This window comes from Talpa europaea (assembly GCF_964194135.1).
Source record: "Talpa europaea genome assembly, chromosome: 14".
NCBI classification, from domain to species: Eukaryota; Metazoa; Chordata; class Mammalia; order Eulipotyphla; family Talpidae; genus Talpa; species Talpa europaea.
Window position 1 is genome coordinate 86656675 of NC_140082.1, and position 26386 is coordinate 86683060.

The 26386-nt window shown below is 41.5% G+C and overlaps 1 protein-coding gene across 1 annotated transcript in view; it reads right to left on the reverse strand.

Annotated features, from left to right (window-relative positions):
• Positions 1–26109, reverse strand: part of CHD2 (chromodomain helicase DNA binding protein 2) — a gene marked incomplete at both ends in the record, with an annotated part of 96990 nt that extends 70881 nt beyond the window's left edge. Inside the window, 5 exons of the mRNA XM_084253509.1 lie at positions 1241–1348; positions 6604–6665; positions 8319–8405; positions 12152–12383; positions 26048–26109. Of these exons, the coding sequence (XP_084109635.1) occupies positions 1241–1348; positions 6604–6665; positions 8319–8405; positions 12152–12383; positions 26048–26109 (551 nt within the window). The remainder of the gene's footprint in view (positions 1–1240; positions 1349–6603; positions 6666–8318; positions 8406–12151; positions 12384–26047) is intronic.
• Between the last annotated feature and the right edge of the window lie 277 nt (positions 26110–26386).

Sequence of the window (26386 nt, forward strand, 5' to 3'; positions counted from 1 at the left end):
CAGGACTGGCAGGCTAGTCTAGGGTTCTCATCAGGAACTCCCCAAATACTGTATCAGGGATAAAAAGACGGACAAAAGAGGAAAGGACAAAGAGGGAGATGGAAACTCAACATCCCACTCTCTGTCTCTCTCAGCCACCATCACCAATACTACCCAGGGTTTCAATAAATGAGGGATAAAATCTAAGAAGAAAGAACTCAAGTGGCATTCCAGTCCCGAGAGCTTAAACTCAGACAAAAGGAGACAGAACTCAGTTGATGGATTTCCCTTTCTTTGGGAGGGGGGAGGGTGTTGAGGGGGAAGTGGTACAGGGAGTAAGTACACTGTCCTAAGCCAGGGAGAGGCAAATGTTTTCTCTAAATGGCCAGAACATAAATATTTTGCCAGACAAAAGGCAAAATTGAGACTACTATGTTGGTATTTACATACAAGTGAAAACAAAATTTTATAAATTATTTGACAAAGTTCAAAATAGTCATTGAGTATAATTTTAGTGATACTTACCTACTGATGAGAAGAAAAGAATTCTTTCTGAAGGGAGATTTCACTTAATGGAGTTTCAAACTTACTATTCCCTATCATCCTATTATATATTATACGTGTTCATTTATAAGTTATTCTTAGGTTGCAGGCTACATAAAAGTGATACGTGGATTTTGGCCCAAAAGCAATAGCTTCCAAAGACCATTCAGATTAAAACTACAAGGAAGTCCAATTTCCTGGGGCTTCTCTGTCTCCTGCCTTCCTTTCCCCATCACCAGTACTTTGTATTGCCCTCTGTGTAATCACATACCATCAAATTCACCTGCTCTCTGTTTCTCTACAGTCACATCCTCTGCTTAACATTATGTAGACTATATTAACAATGTAATAAAGTAAAGTATACTTCCAAACAGTATTTTAAACTTAAGAATCAGGTCTCCTAACAAAAACCTGAACACCTGCCAAACACATGGGAGCTTTTATTAAAAATGGAAGACAGACTGTTCCTAGTAACTAGTCCACCCTGGAGTAAGAAAGTTAAGATTCACTCTCAGAGATACATACCCTGTAAACAATCACAACCAATATAAATAGCCAGCCCAGTTATCTAATAACTTGCCGATGAAGCAGGCTGGCAAGAAGTGAACCAGACATTCAAAACCCTGACTCACAATACATAGGATCCCAGCAATGTAGTCTCCCCACCGCTGCCGCCAGCAATGCATCTCCCTCCTCATACATTCAAGCAAACATGTACCTTCTGGGGACGGGTCTTCTGGCTTTCACTCTTTTTTGCTCTGGCTCACTCTCTGCACTGCTACCTTGTTCTTGTTCATCTTCTGAAGGTTCCCGTTTCCATTTTTCTCTGTGATCAAAAGCAAAGTAAAATGATTTTTTTCTAAAGGAATTCTTCACAATTGTTGAGCTTGAAGAATCTGACAAAACTGATTTTGAACTGACTATCCAAAAGACAGAACATGCCTATTTTAAATATTATGCTGAAAGAGAGTTATTCTAACTCTTTCAAACTTCAGTTGTGTTCTATTCCAAATTTATCTCTGGTAACAAAGCTAAATGAAAATGTAAACTAAGGATGCATTTTTAAACTATCTGTTGCGCAAAAAATTACTCACATTCTATTTTGATTTACTAATATTAATGATAAGATAATGCCAAAGGTTATGCAAGTGGATCTCAAATTCCAGCACAGATCAGAAGCACTTAAAGGGCTTGTTCAAATATAGATTCTAGATCAGAAGATCTAAGATGAGGCCTAAAAATTAGAATTTTAACAAATTCACAGATGATGCTGATACTGGTTAGAGACTTCTTTGAGAACCACTATACTATTTTAACATCTTTAGAAAGTATTTGTGGAAATACACTCTAAAATTATTTTTTAATGATAAACCTAGCAGCTACTAAATAATCTATTAAACTAACAACATAATTTTAAATAATTATTAGATATAGTATGTATCCCTTCCTCCTTGAGATCTTAGAAGGCTTGACAGAGCCATAACCAAGTGGTGTCCTACTACCCCAGGTTTTGAAATTTACTTGAAGACCAAACAAGGAATCACAGAAACCTTGCTCATTTCTCCCTTGTAGCAAAGAAGGAAGGAACATATAATAGCTACTGGGTATTTATTATCCAGGGGGAAAAAACTGAAAGGAATGTGCCTGGAGAGCTCAGTAAACAAACAATTGCCACTGTGCCACTGGCACCATGTACAGGAAAGGAGGCCATGACAAAGACAACTGCTGCAGAGTGGCAAAACCAAATCAATGTTCTACATGGGAGAACAGGTCCAAGTAACAGCAGAAGCCTCCTGCAAGAAAAGCAGCTAATCTGAAGACTCCTGAGACCCTTCAAGAAGGGCCTACCTTGTTTATGGAGACTAGGGAAAAATATTCCAAGTCTTCCATGAAAAGGCAGTGGAGCACTTTTCTGTAGACTACTCAAATCCGCCACACATCCATTTCATTAATAGCAGGACACTCCCTGTGGGCAAGGTCACTTGTTCACCTTTGTAACAGAGTTTAGCACAAAAGGCAGATGGAGTTGTGCCTTTGTTAAATAAAGAAACAGCCAAAGATGCTACCATCAGGGAAGTGGGATGTTTTGGGAAACCAACTGGTCAGGACAGAAAGGCCTGACTGATGTCCTGAGAGCTTCAGTCTCACTTTAAAACAAAGGCCTCCTTCTATCTACCTACGCTCTGGTCACTTGTGTCATTCTGCTTCCTTAGAGCCCAGAACAATAATGTGTGCTAAAGAACTCAAGGAATAGAAGATGATCGCCAAGAAAGAAGATGCACTACTGGGAGGTTGGCCCATGAGTGTGTAATCGTCCAAGTCCAAAACAGTTTACCCTAAAGAAGGGAATCCTACAAAGTGGAGATAAGGGCTGTCACAGGAAATGGGTTTGAAGACACATGAGCAATTAAGACCTGAAGGAGAGCAGCTCAGGTGAGAAAGGTCCACAGAAAAGTCTCCGTAGTAATTTAAAAACAATACCAGGAACTGAGACTCTAAATCAAAGCAGTTAATGAGATCCACTTCCACAAGTTTGGGAGACTAAAATGGTGGTGAAGAGAGAAAGGATATTGAGAGTTAAAATTTTCCAGTTAAACTGCAGAGTTATAAATTTACTGGACAAGCAGGACTTGCTTAAGATTCTTATCAGAATCTTCTGATAAGAAAGTATTTTTAAAAAATCAGCAAAGCAATTGGTCTAAAGACCTCTTCCTTGCGAAGGAAACCAAAGCCCGTTGAAAACAGGTAGTCTGGCCACATGTCAAGCCCTCAGCCCCTGCTCCCAACCATTCCCACAGAAGATCAAAGATCGGTTGAAAGTGAATCCAGTTCACACACTAAGAGAGGATCTTAACACTGGAGGCTCAAAAGCCCTCAATGAGTTTTATGTATGTGTATTTTAAAACTGGCTGGATTGTTTTAACTTTGATTTTCAAGAAAAGAAAAAAAACTCAGGATCAATACTACTAAGTTACTTTGTATACAAGGAGTGAGGTGAAACTAGTGATCAGTTACAAAAAAATTATTTTCAATCCTGCCGATGAATAGGGCACTTCAACAAGGGGAACAACTGTCCATCTAGATTACTGGTTTCCTATAAAATGCAAATTTTATAAGGAAGACTTCCTAAGTCACACATTGCTAAGTCTATAGTGAAGGAATTTTAAAATATAACATTTAAATTCTTCATGTTAAAGACTTGAATTTCCAGATCCAGCTCTAAAAGTACCTCAGTGGAATTCCCCTAATCAATGGGATTTTTGCCAAAATTTTGGAAACTGGAGAGAAATATACCAAGATTTGGTCAAAATGCATTTTACCTGGGTATAGTTTTCTCCCCTTACTGAGAAAAGGGGACTGGTGGGACCAAACTCCTGTGAAACAAATCAAATCTAAACAACTGTAAAAAAGGGAATGAACAAAAGCCATTTAAAATAAAACAAGCCTATGGCCTCCCGTGGTGGCACAGCGGTTGAGCACTGGGTTGCGAGGCTGCCCACAACCTCTGCAGCACCGGTTCGATCCCCTGGCCGCCGGCGAGGGGCCCACAAAAAATAAATAAATAAAATAAAACAAGCCTAAACCCTGGCCACCAGTCACTGAGGCTGCTATGTAAAACAACTGTCAGAGACCGCAGAAAGGAATTCCTTTCTCCTCCACTTTAGAAGGCAGATGAGTGGGAAAGGACAGCAGCTGCTTTAACTTCCCTGACTTTCAGGAGATTTTCCCAGGGACAATGCTCCCCTGGGACAAATTCCAAAGGAAAAGGTAAAATCTAGGGTTAACAGGGTTCTCACTCATTGTGTCACAGGGGCGAGAGTTTGTTCCCACTCAAGACCCTGGCACAGAACTCAAGGCAAGAACAGAAGACATTGCTATGATCCCAAGAGAAAAACTTCAAGTGATTATGGCTTAAAATACTTTTTAAAATTCCAGTTGGGAGAAATGGTTCTGGAACAATGATGGAAAGACTGTCAGCACTACTAAAATCTTACCAAGTAAGCAGAAACCCTGTATATCTCACAAATTTGGGTAACAATAATAGGTATTATATGAGTTAGGGTGTAATGAGGGTTATCTGAGTTGGTTAAATTTTGTTTGTATGACTCATTTTGTTTGTATGACTCATTTCTTAAGAAATGAACATTTAAGAATTTAGGGATAAAGGGCCAAGTGTGTTAATCTTGTATTAAATGGTTGAGAAAAAATATTATGTGTGCGTATAAAAATATATGCAATGCTAAGTCAAACAGGGCAAAACTGATGACCAGTAAATATGGGGAAATATGGGGAAAATATCCAGGCATTTATACTACTTTTATGCTTATAACTTTCTTAATTTGAAATTTATTACTCCCCCCCAAAAAAAAAGGTTTTTTAAATAGTTCCTTTTTAAAATCCCTAAAAATCTTAAAACACTGCAGGGTTTCAAAAAGCATCTCCAGTGTTAATATCTCAAGTTTTTTACTCCCTTCAGAATGAGTCATTCTCAACTCCTAAATGCCTGTGCCCACACATACACACACAAACACACATGCAGACCCCTTAGTGTTATGCCTTGCAACTAGTCTTAGCAGCCACAGCACCTCCTCCAGTTAATCCGACTCGTTCAACTGACCCAGGAGAAGAGGCGCTCACTACACAGCACAGTACTCACAGCTGCCCAGACTATAGATGGGTGGGAAGCGAGATGAGCCCTGTACCCAAACGCACAAGCATGAGGAGAAGGAGCTAAGGGAGGGAAGTGGCACTGAAGTAGACGCACCCCAGGCTACAAGGAACTAAAAGGGGGAAAGAAAGGTCCAGAAAGGCCTCCAAGTTGCCAAGTTCAGAGAGCTCCTAGGACAGACAGGAGAGGGAAATCATGTAGGAGCCAGTCAAGAGCTTAAGTCTGATGTGTTACACAACGGCTTCTGCACACCTAAATGTGCACCCATTAAAAAGGAAGTTGAGGTGTTCAAACAAAGTACCATTCAGACGCAGTTAAGAGACCAGAAGAATTTAGTCAGATGGTGGAGCAAAGAGCACAGGCTTGGGCTTCCCAAAGGCCCTCGAGAGGCCACAAGAACAGTGAGCTAAGAAGAGTCTCCCAGCAGGCTGAGGGACTGGGGTAGAATAATTGCCTTCTAAGATGCCAAGAAGTACAGGCTTGCTTACATCCACTATTTCTCCAGCTCTAACTAATAAACACTGGCCTGTATCTTTCAGCAGGATAACAGCAAATACTCGATTTTCCTACCATTGCTTCAAATAACACTGCTAGGTCAGCAGATGAAATATTACTCTATTTTGGAAATGGGTTTGAAAAACTCAAATTATTTTGCCTTATTAGATTACTAATATTTTAGAACATAGATGATATAGCTAGAATTCTTAATCGGGGCCATGGACAATTGTTTACCATGAGAATCCCCAGATTTTATGTGCAAAGTTTTCAATAATATCTACATTTTCTGAAAAGATGAGCTTCAGAACTCAAACATCAAAGGGATCTGTACCCACCCCACCCCCAAGAAATGATTTTTAGTAATTCTAGCGGGGGGGGGGGGGACACCTTATTTTGGTGTTTTTTTACATTAAGTGGAATTTTTTTTTTAAATGAACATGTGATCTACATTATAAGTAATAAGCCCAAGAATTAAAATTTTCTGGCTTATGAACTATAATATTAAAACTATATGGAATCAACAATGCGAAATTTCATACTAAAATGGCGTACAACCAATATAATTTTGCCATGCCAGCACAAATGACAAAATGAATAATCTGAATTTCTTCCTTTAACTAGAACAGAATGCCAAATTCCTACATATTGGCTATTTGTGTGCGTTTAAAAAAAAAAAAAATCACTGGGCTAGGGCTGACCCACAGGAAGAAGCTGGAGTCTGCCCCAAGAATGAGCCCAGGTGCATGTGGAGCACCTCCACCAGTGCAAACAGGCATCTTGGGTGAACAGTACCCCAAAGGAGGAAGATGTAGGCACCAGAACCGGACTGGACAAAAGACACAGTAAAGTCACGCCCAAAAATGCTGGCATGTTTCAAACTACTAGTTTATGTTGTTTCCCCATGAAAGACTTACTGTTTTTTCAGCTGCCTCTGGCCTCTTCTTTTTGGGCTCCCACTCTCAGACCCGCTACTTGCCTTCAGTGTATGAGGGGAGAAATGATTACAGACTTTAATTCACAGTTCTTAGGGACAGCACTGCCTCCTGGTTCAACAACCTGGTCAATACAGCATTATTCAGTTCCAGATAGAAAGAACCCTAAGCACTCATTTGGTGCTGCTCATTCTTCTACTTTGAAATAAATGAATGTGTATCGAACTCAGCAGAACTGTTTTTCTCAGTATGACTTTCAGTAGAGCACAGTCCAAATAAACTTTGTGACAATAGAAATGGTGTGTATCTGCAAAGTCCAATATAGCAGCCATGAGTCCTGTGAATGCTGAGCACCTGAACCATGCTGATATCAATAAGGAAGAGAAGTTTTCAATTTACTTACTTTTAATTAATATAAGTTTTAAAAGCCACATGTTAGGTGGCAATAACACTGGATATTGCACATCTACAAAATCAAATAAAAATGCCACAGCATTTAGCTGGCATGCCACTGAAAGTGGTGCATGTCCATTCATGTCATCTGAGACTCACAGAAGAGCATGTTCAACCTAATGCTGTACAACAGCACCAGGCCAAAGAAAGTTTATAACCAGACAAATGAACAGCTCTTTTCCTTCCCCAAATTAAGCAAAATGGCTAACTACTCCTCTTGCTGATAAGTCTTGTGCCCCATAGAGAATGTCTTACTTTATATATATAAAAGAAGAAAAGATTTACACAGCTGTTTGACTGCCTAGTACAAACATGGCTTGGTAACCAAGTCCTAGACACTATGGAAAACCAAAGCTTAGGCAAATGAGCTCAGAGGCCACTCAAAACACTATAAATGCAATATGGATATTAAGGACAATTCAATTCTTAAAGCACATTTGCCCACCCTGAACTCACTAGCCTTTTGACTATCAATGTTTAACTATCAGAAGGATGTTCTATAACTAAGACCAGCACAGTTCCCCTAAGAATGCAGAAAGGTCACATCTCACTGAGACAAAAGAGCATCTCTTCAGAATGCAGCCTACAAACCTAACACAGAGGTAAGAATCCATAAAATATCACACAGACCAAGAAAGGTAAGAAAAGTCTAATGTTACAGAAACAAGAGAACCCAGTATGTGATACTAATTATAAAAATTACCAATCTATTCAATCTCTCCCAGTTAGATCTGAGAAAAATAATGTGTGACACATGTATACTGCACACTAAAAGTGAGGTAGAAAACCAAATTTAAAGAAATCAGATAAAGTAAAAATGCATTATTTAAATTAAGCAAATTCTCCTTCCTGTCTCAAGAAATTAACATTTGTTTACCAAGCAAGTTACTGTAACAAAATCTAGGAGATTTAGAAACTAAAGAATAAAAAATGTAAAGCTCTTGGTATAATCAATTTCATTATAAAAAACTTAAAACAAAAAAACAAACTTAAATAAAAAGATTTGCGGTCAGTTCTGTGTAACACTCTAACAGTACCAAGACATTCACTAAAACGTGGTGGGTCTGGTAGGCTTCTTTGTTTAAAGCCATGTGTGCTTTCCCATGCAGGACTGGGTGAGAAAGCTCACGTCAGTGTCCGAAGTCCAGTCTTTTTAATGGTGATACATACCAGAGTTGGAAAGGATGAGGTAAGATAAGGAGTTTGAATGTAGCCCCTTACAACGTTTTTTTTTTTTTTCTTACCTCCTCCTTAATATTAAATCGTGATGGTTCTTGTCTGCTTCGGTTTGACCGCCTAACCCCATAAACATCAGGATATTCTTCCCACATCTGTAAAATTAACAGACCATGTATGAATTTTTTTCTCAACCCCCATTTACTATTTTTATTACTGGAACAAGTGGTCTAGCTTAATAGAACCGAAGTAATTATCGAATGGATTGTTTAGTTTCGTCAGATAATGAAGTACCCATCTTTAAAAAAATTAATTATCCCAAAACACAAAATTTAACAATGTATCTTCATTACTAAACAATTACTAAATAATACGGTGTGACACTTATCTTTAAAATATAAAGTTGAATATCGGCAAGGTAAGAGAACCACCGCTGGGGAAAGTCTCTAATGACTTCAGTTTTGACTGATTGCAAACTGACCCATTTGAGAAACTCAAAAAGCAAGCAAGGCTCCACCACGTCTTACGCAGTAAGAATCTCTTCAGCGCTCCTCAGGACGTGTTTCTGACATGGTCTCCCAGGGTGAGGACCAAGGCTGCCTGCCCTTTCCCTGGCACACCCATCTATGCTATACCAGTACTTAGCCCTTCGCTTTCAGTACTTGATTTGGAAACATTCACCAGCGATTAAAAAAATAAAATCTAAAGAAGGGGTGAGGTGAAAATTTTCTCCACAATAATGAATAACATCTTATAAAAATTCACACACACAAATGCAGAGAAAAAGGTCCCTCTTTCTCAACCCCTAAATGATTAGACTGACCCCCAGCCTCACTCTCCTTCCCACCGAGAACGAAGTATACTGTCTGCTCTTTTCATGAAATCCATCACATACAGGCAAAAATGAACTAGAACAGACTGTGGAACATTCAAGTGAAGATGTTTAACAAGGTTAAACATGTAGCAGAGATGCTTGGCAGCCAAGATTAGAAATGTGGGTTTGTCATTAAAACACAGGTTGACAGCTAACATCATGAACATATTTGGAAAGTGAGGCAACAGGAGACGCCACAGGCTGAGACCAGTGAAATGTATGGGAAGTAGACCCTCCCCCAAAAAAGACAAAACTGATGAAAGACAACCCAGAGAAATCAAACTAATAAGCCAAAAGAGGACATTATCAACGGTGCCTTAAAAAAAAAAAAAAAAAAAACAAACCCAGTTAAGCTGAAGAAAAACAAGGACTCAAATGAAAACAAGCAAGATGTCCCAGGAATAGGCATTTTAGAACTGGAATCCAAAGCAATCATGTCATCCTGTGTTCTCAGTTTAAAAAGGTGTAAAATCCATAATCTGGGTCAGAAGACAAAAAGCCCAACCAAAAGGGTTAGAATAAATTAGTGGTAGGAAATACAGGCAAAGAGGCAACGAATGCAGAGCATGCTTACCACATCTGGGGAAGGAAGGAAGGAGGCAGAACTTTCTTATAGTCCCATGTGTCAACCCCACCTCCACCCATCCTGGATCTCTGCTAAAGTGACAAAATTACTTCACTCAACACAAGTATTTATGAAGCCTTTATTAACTGGGGTGGCTAAATTATGTTTATGTCACTACAGCAATTAATTTTATTGTTTTAAAATATTACGCATTCAGGTCAAGTGTTGGACTTCATGACAGTTCCATCCTAGTGCTTACATCCTAAAGTCATCTTGTGTTCTTCTGTCCTTTTGAGAACTGATGATATTTAATTTCCCAATGAAAAAGCAACCATGTAAAAAGGACATGTGTACAGAAAATAAAAAACTTCCTTTATAAGTTCCCATTTTAGAATAATCATTAAAATCACAATACCATCATTCTAATTGGCAGGTAGGTCTAGCTACAAGTTAATTAACTTTTTGATAAGGAAAAAGAGGGAAGGAAGCACAGTGGATTATGGGGAGGACTATGGGTGAGTTTGGTAGTAGATGCACTACAGTGGCAATATCTGATGGGGTATTCTAATATTATCACAATTAAAAATTAATAAAAATGTTTATAAGTTAACTTTTTGGAGTTAAACACCTTTACATTTCTATGTGTCTGCCTAAAGCTACATTTTTATCATAAAATTAAATCTTAGTCATGCTTCTCCTTTTGTCTTAGTTCCCCTTTGTCTTTTTAAATAAACTTAAAGCTACACAGTCTTAGAGTGAACATTTGTGAATCCCGGTCAACACAGTTCAATAGTTTTGAACATGCTATGCAAGTTATGGTTGCTATGGTTTCCTTCAACCCCTACAAGTAAAAAACTCTGCACTGTAAAAAAGAAAGTTATACCCAGACTTATTTTTGTCTGTTATACTTCACTCAAAAATGTGTCGTGGACTTCTAGAAAGAGCACCTGGTCCAGATGCACAGAGGGAACCTCAGACCTGACTCTGAGGACAGCTGGGCAAGGCCAACTGCCAGGTACCTGGGGGTAGTTTCTGAGTTTAATGACCTCATAGAGCAAGATGTGTAGATGGCATTTCTACATGCAGGGGCTTTGGGAAGAAGTCATCACTTGAATGATCTCCCATAAAAGCTCTACCACACACAGAATGGGTATCCAGGAACAATACCTGAGGGTCTGAAGGTCATGGCTCTAGTAATGAGTCAACTGGCAAAGCCAACTTTTATCTCCCTATCACTAAGAAAACCATCTCTGCCTTCTGACTAGTTCCTGAGGGTCACTTCCAGGAAACAATGACTACACTTGGAACAGAAGAATTAAAATGGCATACTTAATTCCAAGTCTGTCTCAAGAGTTAAATGAACTTCCATGTTTTGTTTTTTCTAATTTCAGGTTTGTTGAAGGTAACTTGCAGACAATTTAAAATCATTTGTAGGGCCTCCCCAGTGGCGCAGCGGTTGAGCACTGGGTTGCGAAGCTGCCCACAGCCTCTGCAGCGCTGGTTCGATCCCAGGCTGCTCCCCGGCCACCGAAGGAGGGTCCCACATAGCGCGCAGACCTCTCCTGCCGCCCGCTGCTCCCCTCAGCAGTGTATTTCGGTCCTTCTGCCTGCTCTGCTCCCCGCTCTGGTTCTGGTGAATTCTCTCACCCTCCCGCACTTCTGACTGTACCCAGTGCTTGTATAAATAAATAAATAAATAAATCTTTGAAAAAAAAAAAAAAAAAGAATATTATTAAAAAAAATAAAATCATTTGTACCATGAAAATCAGTATGTAGATGTAGATTTGTATCTTAGAATGAAACTGATTGATCATAAAACCTTTAATTTCACTAATTTTATTTTTAAATTCCTAAAAGCAATATTCCTTGGCATCAGTGATTCAAATACAATTCTCTCAAAATGGAATTTTAAAAGATCAGCTGCATTCTTATGATTTCTTATACCAACTCATTAATTTTTCACCAAAAAGAATGTGCATTACGAAGTTCAAGCATCAATGGAAAAAGGATATGGCAACTCATTTTTACCTTTTTTGCATTTTTTTGCCAGGAGTCTTTGCTGTTAAATAAAGAACACCTACATGGCCTAGGGGTAAATGTTTTTACTGTAGGGAGTATTTCTTTCACTGTCATCTGTCAATGACTCTAATATTTTTCAGTATTCAGTATTTTTCAGTATTGCATAAAAAAATAATTTTAACCACCTATTATAAATGTTAAAAACCCAAATTATAAATATTTGTCTTTCTGCCCTATACTCTGATGCTTCCAGTGGAAGCCATAGTTACCATACCAGTAAACAGAACAGAAAGCGGTCCACATTTCTATCCACAGAGAATGCATTATCAGAAAAGGTGACTGTAGTTTCATCATCAAGGTACACTAATGAGTTTTGCATGGGAAATAAAAGATCTGCTAGCTGGGCCAGCTAGCAGCACATTCGTATGGCACAGATGTAATACCTTCTTCACATCAGCTATCCGTTCCTTCTTGGAGGCTGGCTTCTCTTTGGCTTCTGGAAGAACGGGCTGGGATTTGGAACCTGCTGATTCACTTTCAGATTCAGACTGACTCTCTGAAGATTCAGAACTGCTATTCGACTCGCTGCCATGTCCGCTTCCTGGATCGCTGCCCTGCTCACTTTCCGACTGGCTGCCCGAGTCTGAACCTGAAGCTTCTTCAGATGCTGAATGACTTAATTCAAAAAAAATTTTTAATTGATTTAAAAGAGATTTAAAAACTGCCAAATAAATCTGTTAAAACATTTTTTAGTAAAATGACAATAGTAATTTTATTTACACAAGATCAACATTTTCAAATCCACTTTCATATTCTTATATTGTGAATAATGTCATTACCATCATTCTCAACTCCTCAGTTTCAACCATTCCCTGAGAATATAATGCCAGATACCAGTTAATTTGTACAGAGTGACTCTTTTACAAAAACTCAGAAAAAGAACATTACTGTCCCATTCAGATGAGGAAAACTAAACCTCAGAACGTGTAACTCTCCCAATATGTCACCGGATTTGTAACCAGATCAATCTGATCCGTCTGAATCCACCAACCCTTGTTTTTATTTGTTCAGTATTTGCCCTCATCGAGACAAAAAAAGAAAAAAACAAAAACAAAAAAACACAGAAAACGAAACAAGGCAGTTACCCAAAGACTAAGGATACAAACTGGGTGCAATTATCCAGTCAGTGGTCCTCAACAGGTGAGCTATATAAAAACATTAACCCCAACCCAGAGCCCTGGTCTTGGAATCTCCTGCAGTGAGTCTTAGTCCAGATAGAGCAGAAAAAAATAACCCCTCCTCCTCATTCCAAACAGACCTCAGGGAGGAGCGAGCTAAAGTGGGTAGGTGCCAGAGGAAACCACAGAAGAGAAATGCCAGAATGCTGTGGAAAGAAAGGCAGTCTATCAACCTCGGCTGCAGAGAAGCCGAGTGCTCTATAGTGAACAGGCAACTGAGGTCTCACTGGGAAGAATAAAGAAATTTTAGAGACCTACAGTTGACAGAAAAGCAGGTGAAAAGCTCACAACTGTTGATTGAAAACAAGCTTGTCACTTAGGAGAGTGGCAAGTAGCAGGATTTAAGTAATTTAAGTATTATCTTCACATAAAGGTGCTTACATTTACCAACCAGAAGGCATCCCATGAAGGCCACAGGCCAATTTAATACCACTGCATTTCCCAAACTAGAAATGAAGTCACCCCCTACCCCCTTCACAAACATGGCCACAGAATGAATAAGCAGTACACTGGAAACTCCAGGATGGAAACCCAAAATCCAGGACCCTTTTCATTAAGATGAGGAAACAATGAGAATAAACAGGGACAAAGGATGTCTCCACCTATGGAGGGGAGAAGAGAAAAAAAAATTTAATAACTTCATGATAACTTCGTAGGTGCCTGGTGTTAAAGTACTTGTGTGCATTCTTTTTTTTTGTTGTTTGTTTTTGGGTTTTTTTTATATATATAATTTTTTTTTTAATTTTTATATTCCCCATACAATTGCGACCACCTTGTATTGACCCCAAAACATACCTACTACACATTATCATGTGAGTGTGAAAGGTGAAAAAAATTCAGATGTTTTAAGTAACTTGGTCAATGACAAAACTAGAAAGTGGGGGACTGGAGTGGAGGGTTGGGATTCCACCCCAAATCTGGGCCTGTTAGGGGGAAAAGGATGTCCTAAAGCTAATTCCATACAGGCTTTGTGGACTCCACCCCCACCCCAGGCCAAAGCCAAAGACACTGGGAACTCCAAATCCCATCCCCACCAAAGGGAAGGTGGCTGGGACCAGAGGGTGGGGTTAAGCAGCCAAGTGAGTATAAAGACAGCCACGTGGGCTTTGAGGGGCCCCCATTTTGGCTCTCGGCCAGCTCGCAGCTTCCGGCCAGCTCTGAGAGTGACTTTGGGTTTCCAGGTCGGCAGATCGGGTAGGACGCATGAAAGACTTTATTTCCCTATTTTCTCCCTGAGTTGTACATTTTCCTTATTTCCTTTTCCCTTGTAAATAAACCTTTTATTAACCTTTTGTGTGTGTCTGTAGTGAAGTATTCATAAGTCCCTTTTAAGCGCGCGGGTGAGGACCCACAGCCAGGAACACGTTCAATACCGGGGCTGACCTATAACAGGCCTAAAGCCCATATTCTTATTTTGTCACAGGACAGCTCAAAACCTTGGAGACACAGAAAATAAATCTTATCTGTGTTACAAACCATCCAAGGCCAGTCCACACACTGACTCACCACGGCTCCCTCAGCCTGGCGGCCAAGCTGCCCAGCTCACCAGGGTATCATCAGTCGCTTATTCTCCTCTGTGACCAAGCAGCAGGCAGTCACCAGGCAAGAGAAAAGGAGGGCAGGCTTGCACAGTGAGAAGGGCAGCCCAACTCCCAAGGCTGTGTCTGTGACACCATCTGTAGCATCAGAAGAGCATCAAATGACAGCGATGAAGGCAGTGCTGCGCCAAGATGCAAAAGCCTCACCCGATATTTAAAGAAATGGCATATTTCACATCTGCACTCATGCCTCCTCTGGCACACGCTAGTGAAGATCGAGAACTTTACATCAAAAGCGGGAATTTATTGGTTTTACCTCCACAGTTTGTTCACAGAAAGGTAGAGCCAGCAGCTACAGAATTTCCTGGAAAGTTAGGGATCTGCAAGGGCAGGTCTACTGGGAGGGTGGGGTGTAGTATTTACATATTTACATAGCAAAAGCCAGTGATGTTTGCCCAGGCATGAATAGAGAGCTCAGGCCACCCACCTCCTCCCACCCCAAGCTACAGCCTATGCCCTATGAAACCTGACCTCCAACCACTCCTTCCCAGGACCCGCTGCTGGGTACTCTGGCCATACTCCACCTGCACCATAAGAAGGCCCAGCATTGTTCGCCTCCAACCTCTGCCTACACATCAGGCTCGAATCCTCTCTAACTCATCACCCTCTCACCTTCTCTAAAGTTTCACCCACCATGGTCCACTGGTTCTCCTTACCCTCAGCAGCAACAAACCCCCTGGCCTAGAAGACTTTTGGAGAGCACACTATCTTTTCAAAAACTTTAAAACGGTTTAATTTTTTAACTCCAGTCAATCATTCTTAACTCCAGAAAAGAGATTATAGATGGAATATATTCTGGCAATCACCAGCAATTAAAATTGTCACAGGACCCTATAGTATGGTACATACACTCCCAAGAAACTGAAAATATTCCATGAGTATCTTCAACTACCTACTTAAACGAACAGAAAGCCACAAAAATCTGCATTTGTCTTCTGCAGAAAACTACAGCCATCGGATTAGCTAGAAATCCTTCCAATGTTTGCACTGAAAAGCAGTCACTGCTGAAATGATGGAAACATCCCAAGTGCAGCACCCATGTCAGGGGGTCAGGATGTGTGCAGATTCATGAGCATCGTGCTCCCTCTCATGCTCCCAAGATATGAATACACTACACTGAACCTGCCCCCCATTAAAGGTATGTTATTATTTAAATTGTTCTCTTAACCAATAAGTACCCAAGATATACGTCCATATTTCTGTATTTCTCAGCATATTTAAGTTTCCAAATCATTCACTATAATCAGTAAAACCATATACATGCCTGTATACATCTTCTCTGTTTATGCAAGAGAGGGTCCCCTAGAAATTTAACAATGCACACAGTCTTTCAGGTACAAACACAACCATATGTCTATCAGCACATGTCCATGTGCATAAACACATTTTAATCAAATTGTTAACAGTGGTTTATTCTGTTGGGGGGTTAAGTGTACTAGGCAAACTACTTCTGTAATTCCACCCCCTGAAAAAAATTTCAGAAACTATGAAAATTAAACCCAAATTAAACCAAATAAACACCAAATTCAGTCTCCCTCTGTGGGCTGAGGGAGATAGACATGATCAGAAACTAATATTGGTGCTGTTTTTATGGCTGAAGCTGAATGATATGTCCAAAGTTGTTCATTACATAAGCATTAAATCTTTTTACTATTTAAGATGGTTCAGAATTAATCAAATGATTCAAATCCAAGGAATATAAACCACCAGGCAAGCCTACATTAAAAAAAAAAACTAATTGGGGCCTCCCTGGTGGCACAGGAGTTAAGTCTCAGCACTGTGATGCTATACTGCTGCACAAGTTCAATCCCCATTCAGGAAGGTGATCCACATGGCGCAGCAGACTTTGCCTGTCTCACCTGCCACTCCCCTCAGCAGTGTATCTCAGTAGATTTGCCTGTTCTGCTCCCCACTCTGTCTCTGTTGAATCCTCTCACCCTCCCCGCTTCTAGTCTGTACCCCAGCTCTTGTATGCACATCTTCAAAAATAAATAAATAAATAAAATCATTTGAATGACAATAACACTAATATTTTTTAATTATTTTTGGAACAAGCAAGTCAGATTTAATGGACTTAAAATAATATTTTGGGGGTCAGAAGTTTTTTTTTTTTTTTTGAGCCCTGATAAAGATATATCTTGATAAAGACAAATGTTAAAATGAAATGGGAATTTTTTTTAAGAAACTATAAATACCTCCACAATCAAGGCATTCAATGACAGTCTAACTGTCCCTAAAAAAGACACTATTTCTCAAAATATGATGCACATTTGCTATTAATATGTAATTATGACACAAATACTATTAATACTAGATAATTAATTTTAGAAGATGTTAAAAGCCCACAAAAATGATAAAAGGGCAATCAAGTTACTGGGTGAGGAGTCCTTTAGGCTTCACCTTAACAAGAAAGTAATAAAACTAGCTGATTCCCAATGGCATAGTAAGGCAATTTAAAATCGGATTTTCAGGAATGTTACTCCCCCGCAACCATAATCCTCATGAACAAATTTATCTTTGAAAATTACTTAGAATACAACATGCAAACAAGTTTTATAATTTTTGATTGAACTATTACTGTAAAGGAAATACACTGCATAAATAAAAGGGATGCAAGCCAAAAAACTGACTCCAACAGAAAATGCTTATGAAAAAATGTTGAACACACCTTTCCATTTGTGGATAACAATGATTTGATATCTCTTTAAAATCCCTTCTGAAGCAGGCAAAAACGGAGAGATGAAATATTTCGTACCCCAGGACTTTGCAAGCAAGCAGCATGAACAGCGACTGTGCTGCAGTTAGCCTCCATTCTTCAAACGGCCACCAGAGGGCAGCACACCAACACCTCGCTCAAAGTTCTCTGCCCAAGGCTGCCATTTCAGCACTGGGGTAGTGTTTATTCTCCTAAATTTACAAAATGGCCGAAATGCTCAGCAGAGCTTGGGCTTTTTCTGCTGATGAAAGCAAAATCTGGTAAACAACACAGTGTACACTGGAACGCCATAAAATTTATTCCCAGACTAAGCTTTTACCCATGATGAGAGAGGTGATACTTGTGGTGTCCCTATGGGTCAGGCATATACGAAAAGTTCTCCTCTAATCCTGTCAATAAGTTATCCTCGCTGTGCAGAAGAGGGTCAGCCCAAGTGTGTGTGTACTGTCACCTCCAACCCCACAGTCTGAATTAGGGAGTCCACACTGAATCAAACTGCTTCCCTGCCAATCACACATTCTTAAGTGGATTATCAAACCAACCAAGATTGAAGAACCATTCCTTCTTAATTGAGTCTGATGGAATTAGCTCAGGACATCCTTTCCCCCAAACATTACGAGAATGGAAAAGCAAGGACTGTTCGTCACAAGTTTCTTATTAGTAAGAACTGTAACTGCATCTTTAAGAACTCCATCTATGATCCAACGCTTATGAGCCTGAAGAATAAACAAGGTTAAAAGACAACAGGCTGGGATAAGAAATTGCAGAGTATACCCAATAAAGGCACTACACAAACAACACATGACGTATCACGTATCAGAGAAAAGTCCAACAGAATAAATAGTAGGCAAAGGAAATAACATGCAGTTATAGAAAAGGAACTGATACGGCCAACTTGTGGAAAAGATAATTTAAAACTCACTGGTAATTAAGGAAATGTATATTACAACAGATTATTTTATGTTCATCTGCTCTGCAAAAGTTAAAAAGATCTGATAATATTTGATAATATTAAATGCTGGTAAGAAAGTAGGGGAAATAGTACTCCCATGCCACTATGGAAAAAAAATAACAAGTGGAGGATTTGGAAAGCAACTTAGCATTTCCAGTAAACCTTAAACTATGCATATGAATCATGCAATTCAATCTGTAGGTATACAGCTGAGATGAGACAAGTGATCAAAATAGCATAAGAGGTGGGAAGTATAAAAATGTTCAGCGCTCCACTCACCAGATCAAAGAAAGGAAATAATGTAAATGTTCGCGTATATTTAGTTCTGTAAATGTGAAATACCCCTGCCATGCAATTAACCACAGTGGTTAAGACTAGGGATGAATCAGATCTTTAAAAATCAACATGACGATCGCAGAACTACTGAATTTTTAAAACATAAAAGGCACACATGAACCATGCACAGCTCAGACATAACTAGGGATATAGGATTTTAACCACACCTAATTTAATATTAAATTTTAATGTACTGGAAAGTTTCTGTATTGTATTCTTTGAATGTTACTGAATTTTCCCCTTACTCTCTCAAAAATGAGCTCTAATACTGCAGAATCTATCAATATTCAGTAGACCTTGCTAGAATTCAGCAGTTCTTCTCGAAGTTATTCTAACACTAGTAACAAACAGTATGGATTCTCTTTTCAGGAAAAAAAGCACATCGAGGGAAAAAAAAAAAAAAAATGGGCACACTAAAATGCTGCTCAGGGTCTCCCCGGCGGCCTAAGGGTTAAGTCTCAGCGCTATCACCTCTATAGCCTGAGTTCAATCCCAGCCAGGGAGCTGACCCAAGCAGCAGACCTCTCCTGTCTTGCCTGCTGCTCCACTGAGCAGTGTATGTCAGTAGATCCACCTATTCTGCTCCCCACTGTTTCTGGTGAGTCCTTTCTTTCACACACACACACCACCCCCCATACCTCTGGCCTACACCCCAGTTCTTCTATGCATAAATAAATAAATGTTAAAATGCTGCTCAGTTTCAAAAGATTAAAAAAAAAAGTAAGTCAGAGATACTGTACCCTTAAAAATCCATATGAAGAGATGAATAAGCACAGAGGCTCCTGCCCAAGATTTTACAGCTGAAAGCAGCCAGAGTAATCCAAGTTCCTGTCCCATCAGCTAGCATTTCCCAAACCCACCTCAGCACAAGAAGAACTGAGGCAATTATTTGGCATCTGGTACCAGGGCACCATCCTGGAACCACTGAAATCCAACTTCCAGACAAGAAATCTGGGAATCCGTTTAGCAAGAACCAAGGGCTGGAAAGGAATATAACAAGGGCTCCATCAGAAGATGTGAAACACATGGAGAGACAGGCAACTTAAAACACATGGAGAGTTTTCACAACTCTTACTCCTTCCCTAGGGTGTGCGCTCAACAGTGGTATTTTTAGAAGGTCTCCAAGGACTGATATTGGAACAAAAAATAGAACTCAAGTAACTCATAAACCATAAAGGAAAAGAAATGAAGTAGAGGAAACCAAAAGCACACAAATCCTGAGGGTTCTAACAGAATCAACCAGAATTCGGGGCACTATGCTCTGTCACATATCTGATGCTATGGTGAAGACTGGTTACTAAAACCCAGCCACCCCCAATTAGACATTGGTTGTAAGTATCAGCGCATTTACATGCAAGTAGCACGGCACACCTCTGTATTCATGACTCACTCCTCCACTGCCTGAGAGGGGAAATGACATAGAGGGTAAACCAGAGCAGTAATTACTAGTTACAGGAGTAAAAAGGTAGCTACTCAGTGATTGGCAAAAGTAGGGCTAAGGCTCATCAGACGAGCTCTTCTAGTCCAGAAAGAATCTTATGCTCCCTTCAAAAGGAGAGTTTTCGCAGGGGGGAAAAAAAATTCTGGGAGGATTAACCACAAAACATACTCAATTAACTACAGGGGACTTGCCTCCTAAAATCATGTTAACAAACCTCTCCTAATTGGCCTGAACAGCCTCTTCTGGGGGCCTGAACACCAACCAAGGTGATGCATTCGGAAGAAAACAGTACTACCACTAAGCCCTCTCGATGTTAACAGGCTCTTTGTTAATGACTACTATATTATTTAATTTTCATAACCCAGTGAACATCACCATGACCCACATCTTTTAAATGAGAACACTGCAATTCCAACAATGAGTACTTCACGGTCCTAAATTGGGGTGGGAAGGGGTAGTTTTAAGTACACGGCTCTGCTGGAAAGAATTTGAATCCAAGTATAAAATCACATCTATCCCTAGAAAGCTACAACATTCTCCTCAATAGCAGGGTAATCCACATCTTCCCCCAAACTCAGGGAGTTCACCAATAAAGGAAATTTAAATACATGTTTAAATACATGTTAATAAGAAACAGTCCAGATGGCACTTGAAATGCAAAGGGGAAAAAAACTGACCCTTAACCAAACATGTTAACAATAAAATGCCAAATTGAAACTGTTTCCAAATGTAGCATGAATGGGTTCACCCAGGTTTATTTCAGGACCTCCAAGTCACTCAACTGTATCCGCAGTCAGAGCTGCTTAGGGAAGGTCTCTGCCCCAGACTTGCCCTATCCGTGACAGCGTAGACTGATCAGAGGTGGTCCGCACAGACAGAAACACAAAGTGTTTCCACAGCGTGCAGAATTACAGATTACAATAGAAACACGATAGACCTTGGGCATTTGGCGATTGAGCCAACTTTTGTCGGCCTGGCTTTATACGTATAATGCCAAAGTTCCAGAGCAAGTGCTAACAGGTCATTTTGCTAAGGTATGCATTAGAATTCAAGGTATGCATTAGATTCCTGGAAAACCAGAATGCAGGAGGGAACTACCTGCTCTAATGGCTCTCTCGGAGCCTAAGGAAACCAACAGTTATTTTATTTGCATACAAAGTGACTCTCAGAGGGTGGGAGGGCAGTGTTTATTTACTAAAGTGATCCTCCTTCCAGAAAACCAGTGAAGTCCTAAGGTTTAAAAAACACAAACCCTTAAAGACCTTTTAGAGAATGTCTCAAAGCCGGGAGTTCGCAGAGCTGTCACTTATTTTTTTTTATGTCTACAGGACATTTCATGGGAGAAGTGATGAGTGTGCAAATCTCGGGAGGAGCGTCACGACTGTCAGGGGCTTGCTGTGTCGAGGGGCTGTGAGGGTCACATGCTGTCGAGTAAATCAACTCAACTTCCAGATTCACCTCTCAAGCTGTAACTCCTTAAACTTTGACAAAACTCCTTATGGGATCCGGTCTGCCTGCCTTCCTGCCCCGACTTAACCTTTGCATCTCCTCGCTAACTTCCAAGGAGCCAAATATCATCTGGCAACTGCGGGTGTTCAAAGAATGCGGGATTCGTCCACTTTCCTTCCGCTGGTTACGCCAATCGGTGCAGAGGAGCCCCCAGGGAAGGCGCCAGGAGCAGCCTGGCGCTCTCGGGTAATATTTTAGGCGTGAACTGGCTCCAAGCAGCGAGCAGAAGTCCACAGAGACGGCGCCTGAGCTGCCCTTTAGCGAAGCGATGTTACACTAACCACCTCCAACAGAGGAGCCCCCGGAACAAGACTACGGTGCTGTTTCACTCTAGCCCGCTTTCAGGAGTTTGAGGGCGTCTGCAAAATCTTAGTACAGCTGAGCAGAATTCACGCCGACACAGGAGAGCCCATGTCGCGGCGCCGCCGAAGCGCGGGCTCTGCGGCTGTGAGGCGCCTGCTCGCAGACCCTGTCGGGGCGCTCGGGGATCTCCGGGCCGGTCCATGCAGGAGGGTGAAGCCCGGGCCTCCGGTGAGCCAGGCGAGGAACTCCGCCCGCCCGCCCGCGACTCCGGGCCCGCCTCGCAGCGGCTCTCGGGAACCGGCCGGGCTCCAGGCCTGGCGCGGCCCTGGGTGGCGGGCTCGGCAGAGGGGCCTCGCCGGGCGGGCGCCGCGGGCCACACGCTCCTGGGGACCCGGCTGCCCTGGGGCCCGGGCGCCCCCCAACCCCCCCCCCCGCAGAGGGCCGGGCCGCGCGAGGGGGCTCCGGGCCCGGGCGGGGGCGGGGCGAGGCGGGTCTCGGGGGCTCCGCGGCCCAGTCCCCAAACGCGGGGAGCTCCGCGGGGAGCAGGGCCGGGGCCCAGCCGGGCGCTGCGGGGGGTGTCAGGTCCCCAGCGCGGGGGCCGGGGGGCGGGGCCGGGCGCGGGGCCAGGGGCTCCCGGGCACCCGGCGGCGGCGCCCGCCGTCGGCCCTGCGCATACTGACCTGAGCGTTTCTCCGTCAAGGGGCCACTGAGGACACGTGTGGCACCAAGCGGGGACACTCGAGGCGCGGCCCGGGCCCTGCCCCCCGCGCGTGCGCGCCATGTGACGGCGCGGCCGCTCGGGCGGCTGCCAGGGCGCGGCCGCGGCCCGCGGGACGGGGCTGGGCCCGCTCGGGCCCTCGCGCGCCACGGAGGAAAGGGGCCTGGGCGGGTGGCGGGCGAGAGAGACCTAGGAGCTGCGGGCGCTCGCTCTGAGGTTCCTGACCGGCACCTTGTACTTTCCCCAGAGCGGAGGCCGCGCCGGGGACCGGCCGCCCCCAGAGCCGGCCGCCGCGGGCCGCCGCGGGGCGCGACAGGCACCGCGAAAAGCACCGGCGCCAGGTGCCGGCCGTCCCCGCCCACCCCGCCCCAGGCCAGCGGCTCGCGACGCGGAGGCGACGGCGCCCGGCGGCGCACGCCGCCCAACGTCACCACGCTCGCCCCGCCCTGCGCGAGACGCCTGGCGTCACGGGGCGGGGCCCTCTCGAAGGCCGCCGCTGTTGACCTGCTGTTACCAGGCGCGCGCCCAGCCAATCAGCGCACGGCGCCGGCCGGCCGGCCTTTGAACTCCGCACGGCAACTTCCTGCTGTTTGGCGAGTACACAGTGCAATGCAGTATGTCTGTCAGCGCTGCGGCACAAAGGAACAGCCATTTTGTGACTAAGCTGGACCTGCACCAACATGCCAGGGGCTCGCAGAGCGGCTCGCTACCGAGCTGCCCCCTATTTGCGCACCGGGAAACCAAAAGGGGGGAGGGCGGGCCGGAGATTTTGGTATCTCAAAATTTCGATTCGTTTTGTGTTCTCAAAAATCCCGATTCTTAAGAATTACCAGCGTCATAAAATGGCTGCCACTTAAAAACTGCTTGTTCCCGTCCACATGCAACTGTATTATGCCATTTCTAATCACCCCCCAGGCTTTTACAGTAACTCCTGAAAGGCCGATTATAAAGCGAGATTTCACCTACACCAGAGGTGATCAACATAAATCTGACTCCAAGGTAGACGATTTGGAGATAAATGTGATAAACTGCTTCAGTTCTTTTGATTGCAAACGGCCCCAGCGCGCACACAACTGCACTTTCCACTCACCTCCCCTTAGATTCCGTGTTCTCTTTTTGACACTACTTGTAGTTACTCCAAACTCCAAATTAAATAAAGTGTGTGGTAACATTTTGTACAGATGTCCATCACTAAAACTTTGTTTTAAAATTTCACAAACGTTACAAGTATGCTTCTAAATTGTATTTTTGAAAGTGAACGTTTTTAATCCTCGAAAATCACGATATACAATGTATAACATTAGACTTACACATTACTTAGCATTAACTTCAAAAGACTACAGGAATAACGAAATTATATAATCACTATTGAGTACTGCATTATGTCCCAAAACAGGTACGGAAGTATCAGGTTTAACCTAAACTTGCACTCGATCCTTTCAGATCTGACAGTAATTCTCAAACCAAAGTTTACTTGACCTGCAAATTCCTCCCTTTCTCTCCTGTGGCTCAGATTGCCAAAGTGAGTTTTGTAGCATAGAAACTTGGAAAAAACATTCAGATGGGTTAAAGAACCAAGTATTAGTTACCCCATAGGGTCACCTTAATTTAAATTTGCTAAAAATAACACTAATCTACATAAGACACCACATCCTTTGGCTTTACAATGCATAAAGGAAGTGATGTCATAACTATGTATCTGTATTAAGGCATGGAATTTGGGGTAACTAATTTAAAACTCCATCTCTTCCAGAACTCTCAAGTATCTGTGAGCATTCATCAGGTACATGATTCAAAATAAATCTGAAAAATGCACTGAGAAGTGTAGTGCATGCTTCCTGAACTTTTAAACCCACTGCTAGCAGGCAAATGCACGACAGCCTCCAAGAAGTTTCTCAGGTAAGAGTAATTATTTAAAAGAATAGCAACACTGCTTGATTTCTTCTTTTTAAATTAGAAAGCAGAGTCTGATCAATGTTAACCACAAACCTTACATAAGAAAACCAAAACCCATGTGAGACATGCAAATCATACACTCAAGGGGGTAACAAGTTTAACAATTGCATCTTTAATAATTTGTCAAATATACCTGGGGACTCCCATTTCCTCAAATAGTCACTGCTTTTCAGAAAAGTCAGTTTAAGATTAGCAGAAAAGTTTTCTGACTGAAATCTGAACCTAGGTAATTACATGGACAATTCAGTTCAAAAATGCAACATTCCAAACTGTGTGGCAACTCAATCTGCAAAAGTATTTGGAAATGTATTTTAAAAGCCAAGGGTCAAATGTTTTGAAGTCTAATAAAAAAACATTTGTACTAACCAAACCATACTCGAGAATTTCAAATTCACTAACCTAATGCTAAAATTATTTATATAAAATTATAAAAGCAAAGGCAAAATTGTTGAGAAATATCCTATAATCAATCACTTCCTTGTTAACTGCATCATTTAAAATGTATATCCTAAGAATTCAGAAGAGAACACATCCAAAAATACATTTATAATTACTATTAAAAATATACAGATCGTACAACAAAACATCTTAGAGGCTTTATTACTTTAGTCACTAAAGAGGTATTCCAAGGAATGTGAAAACAAATCATGATTTGAACAAACAGTACATTTGTGAGCTTCAGAAAATAAAGCATTCCAGGCGACTCTGTCGAAATAAATCAATATATTTAAAGCAGCTACAGCTAAAATGCAAAGAATAAAATACTGCATCTAACCAACCAGAAAGCACTGTCTGAATATAAACATACAAATTTAAACCTTAAAATAGCTTAAATGTAAAATGTACAATTAAAATGATCAGTTAGAAAAACAAAAGTGTTATCAAGTTTCCAGGATTTCTGTAATCACAGGTTTGAGTTCATAAATGCAGAAACTATAACCACTGAGCAAAGGTTTTGATAAATCATACCAAAATTGCCTAAAATGTCAAGAGTATCAAAAGAAATAGACTCAGATAAAAATACAAACTGAGAGGCATCAGTCAAAGGGTCCTTTTTGCAATTTCATCTTAAAATGCACAATTTTTCATTCATATAACTTTCTCAAATGTCTATTTACTATAATTTACTACCACAAGGCTCCTCTATGGCCTTCGGTTACAAGTTTGGGTATCCTAGATTCTTCAAAGAAAAAATTTGCCTTGTATGTAAAATGGTGCAATGCAGCAATGGCTAAACCGACAAGGTCATTTTTCTACAGTACAAAAATCTGAAAACTGAAATTTATTGACAGAAAAACTGTAGTTTACAGGAAAAGCCCCCTTGAATAAAGGTACCTTACCTTTTGACTGATCTAAGAGGCCTTAAGTCACAACTCAACTTTCATAAATTGCTACCAAAAAATTAGGGTGTGGCATATTAGCAATCTCAAGGTCATGCTTTAAAAACCGAATCCAAATTAGTAAAATGTTTAAAATAAAGCAGACAGCTATCCTTGTCTGTCCCGGTAAACAATGTAAGCTGAGGTTTCCCCCAAAAAAAAAGAAAAAAGGAAGAAAGTTGATAGCTCATACCTCGAAGCATTGCTGTGTAGCGAACTGTCCTCCTCTTGGCTTTTGTCCTTATTTCTCATCATCTTTTAATTCTTAAATATTAAGGGGGAAGGGGGATCTGTGTTTGCTTTGAAGTCCTGTGCCCAGGTATTTACTGTCAAAAGTTGAAAGAAAGGTAAGGTCCCAGCTTCTACCAAAGGTTTTTATTATCAGGAACAAAGTCCTGACGATGGAACGATATTGTTATAATGCAACAGCGGTAAGCACCGAAAAACAAAATATTTCTAATTTTCCTTTAAAAAAAAAAAACCACACACACACAGAGGATAAACCGAACAGGCAGAATCATCACTATCAATA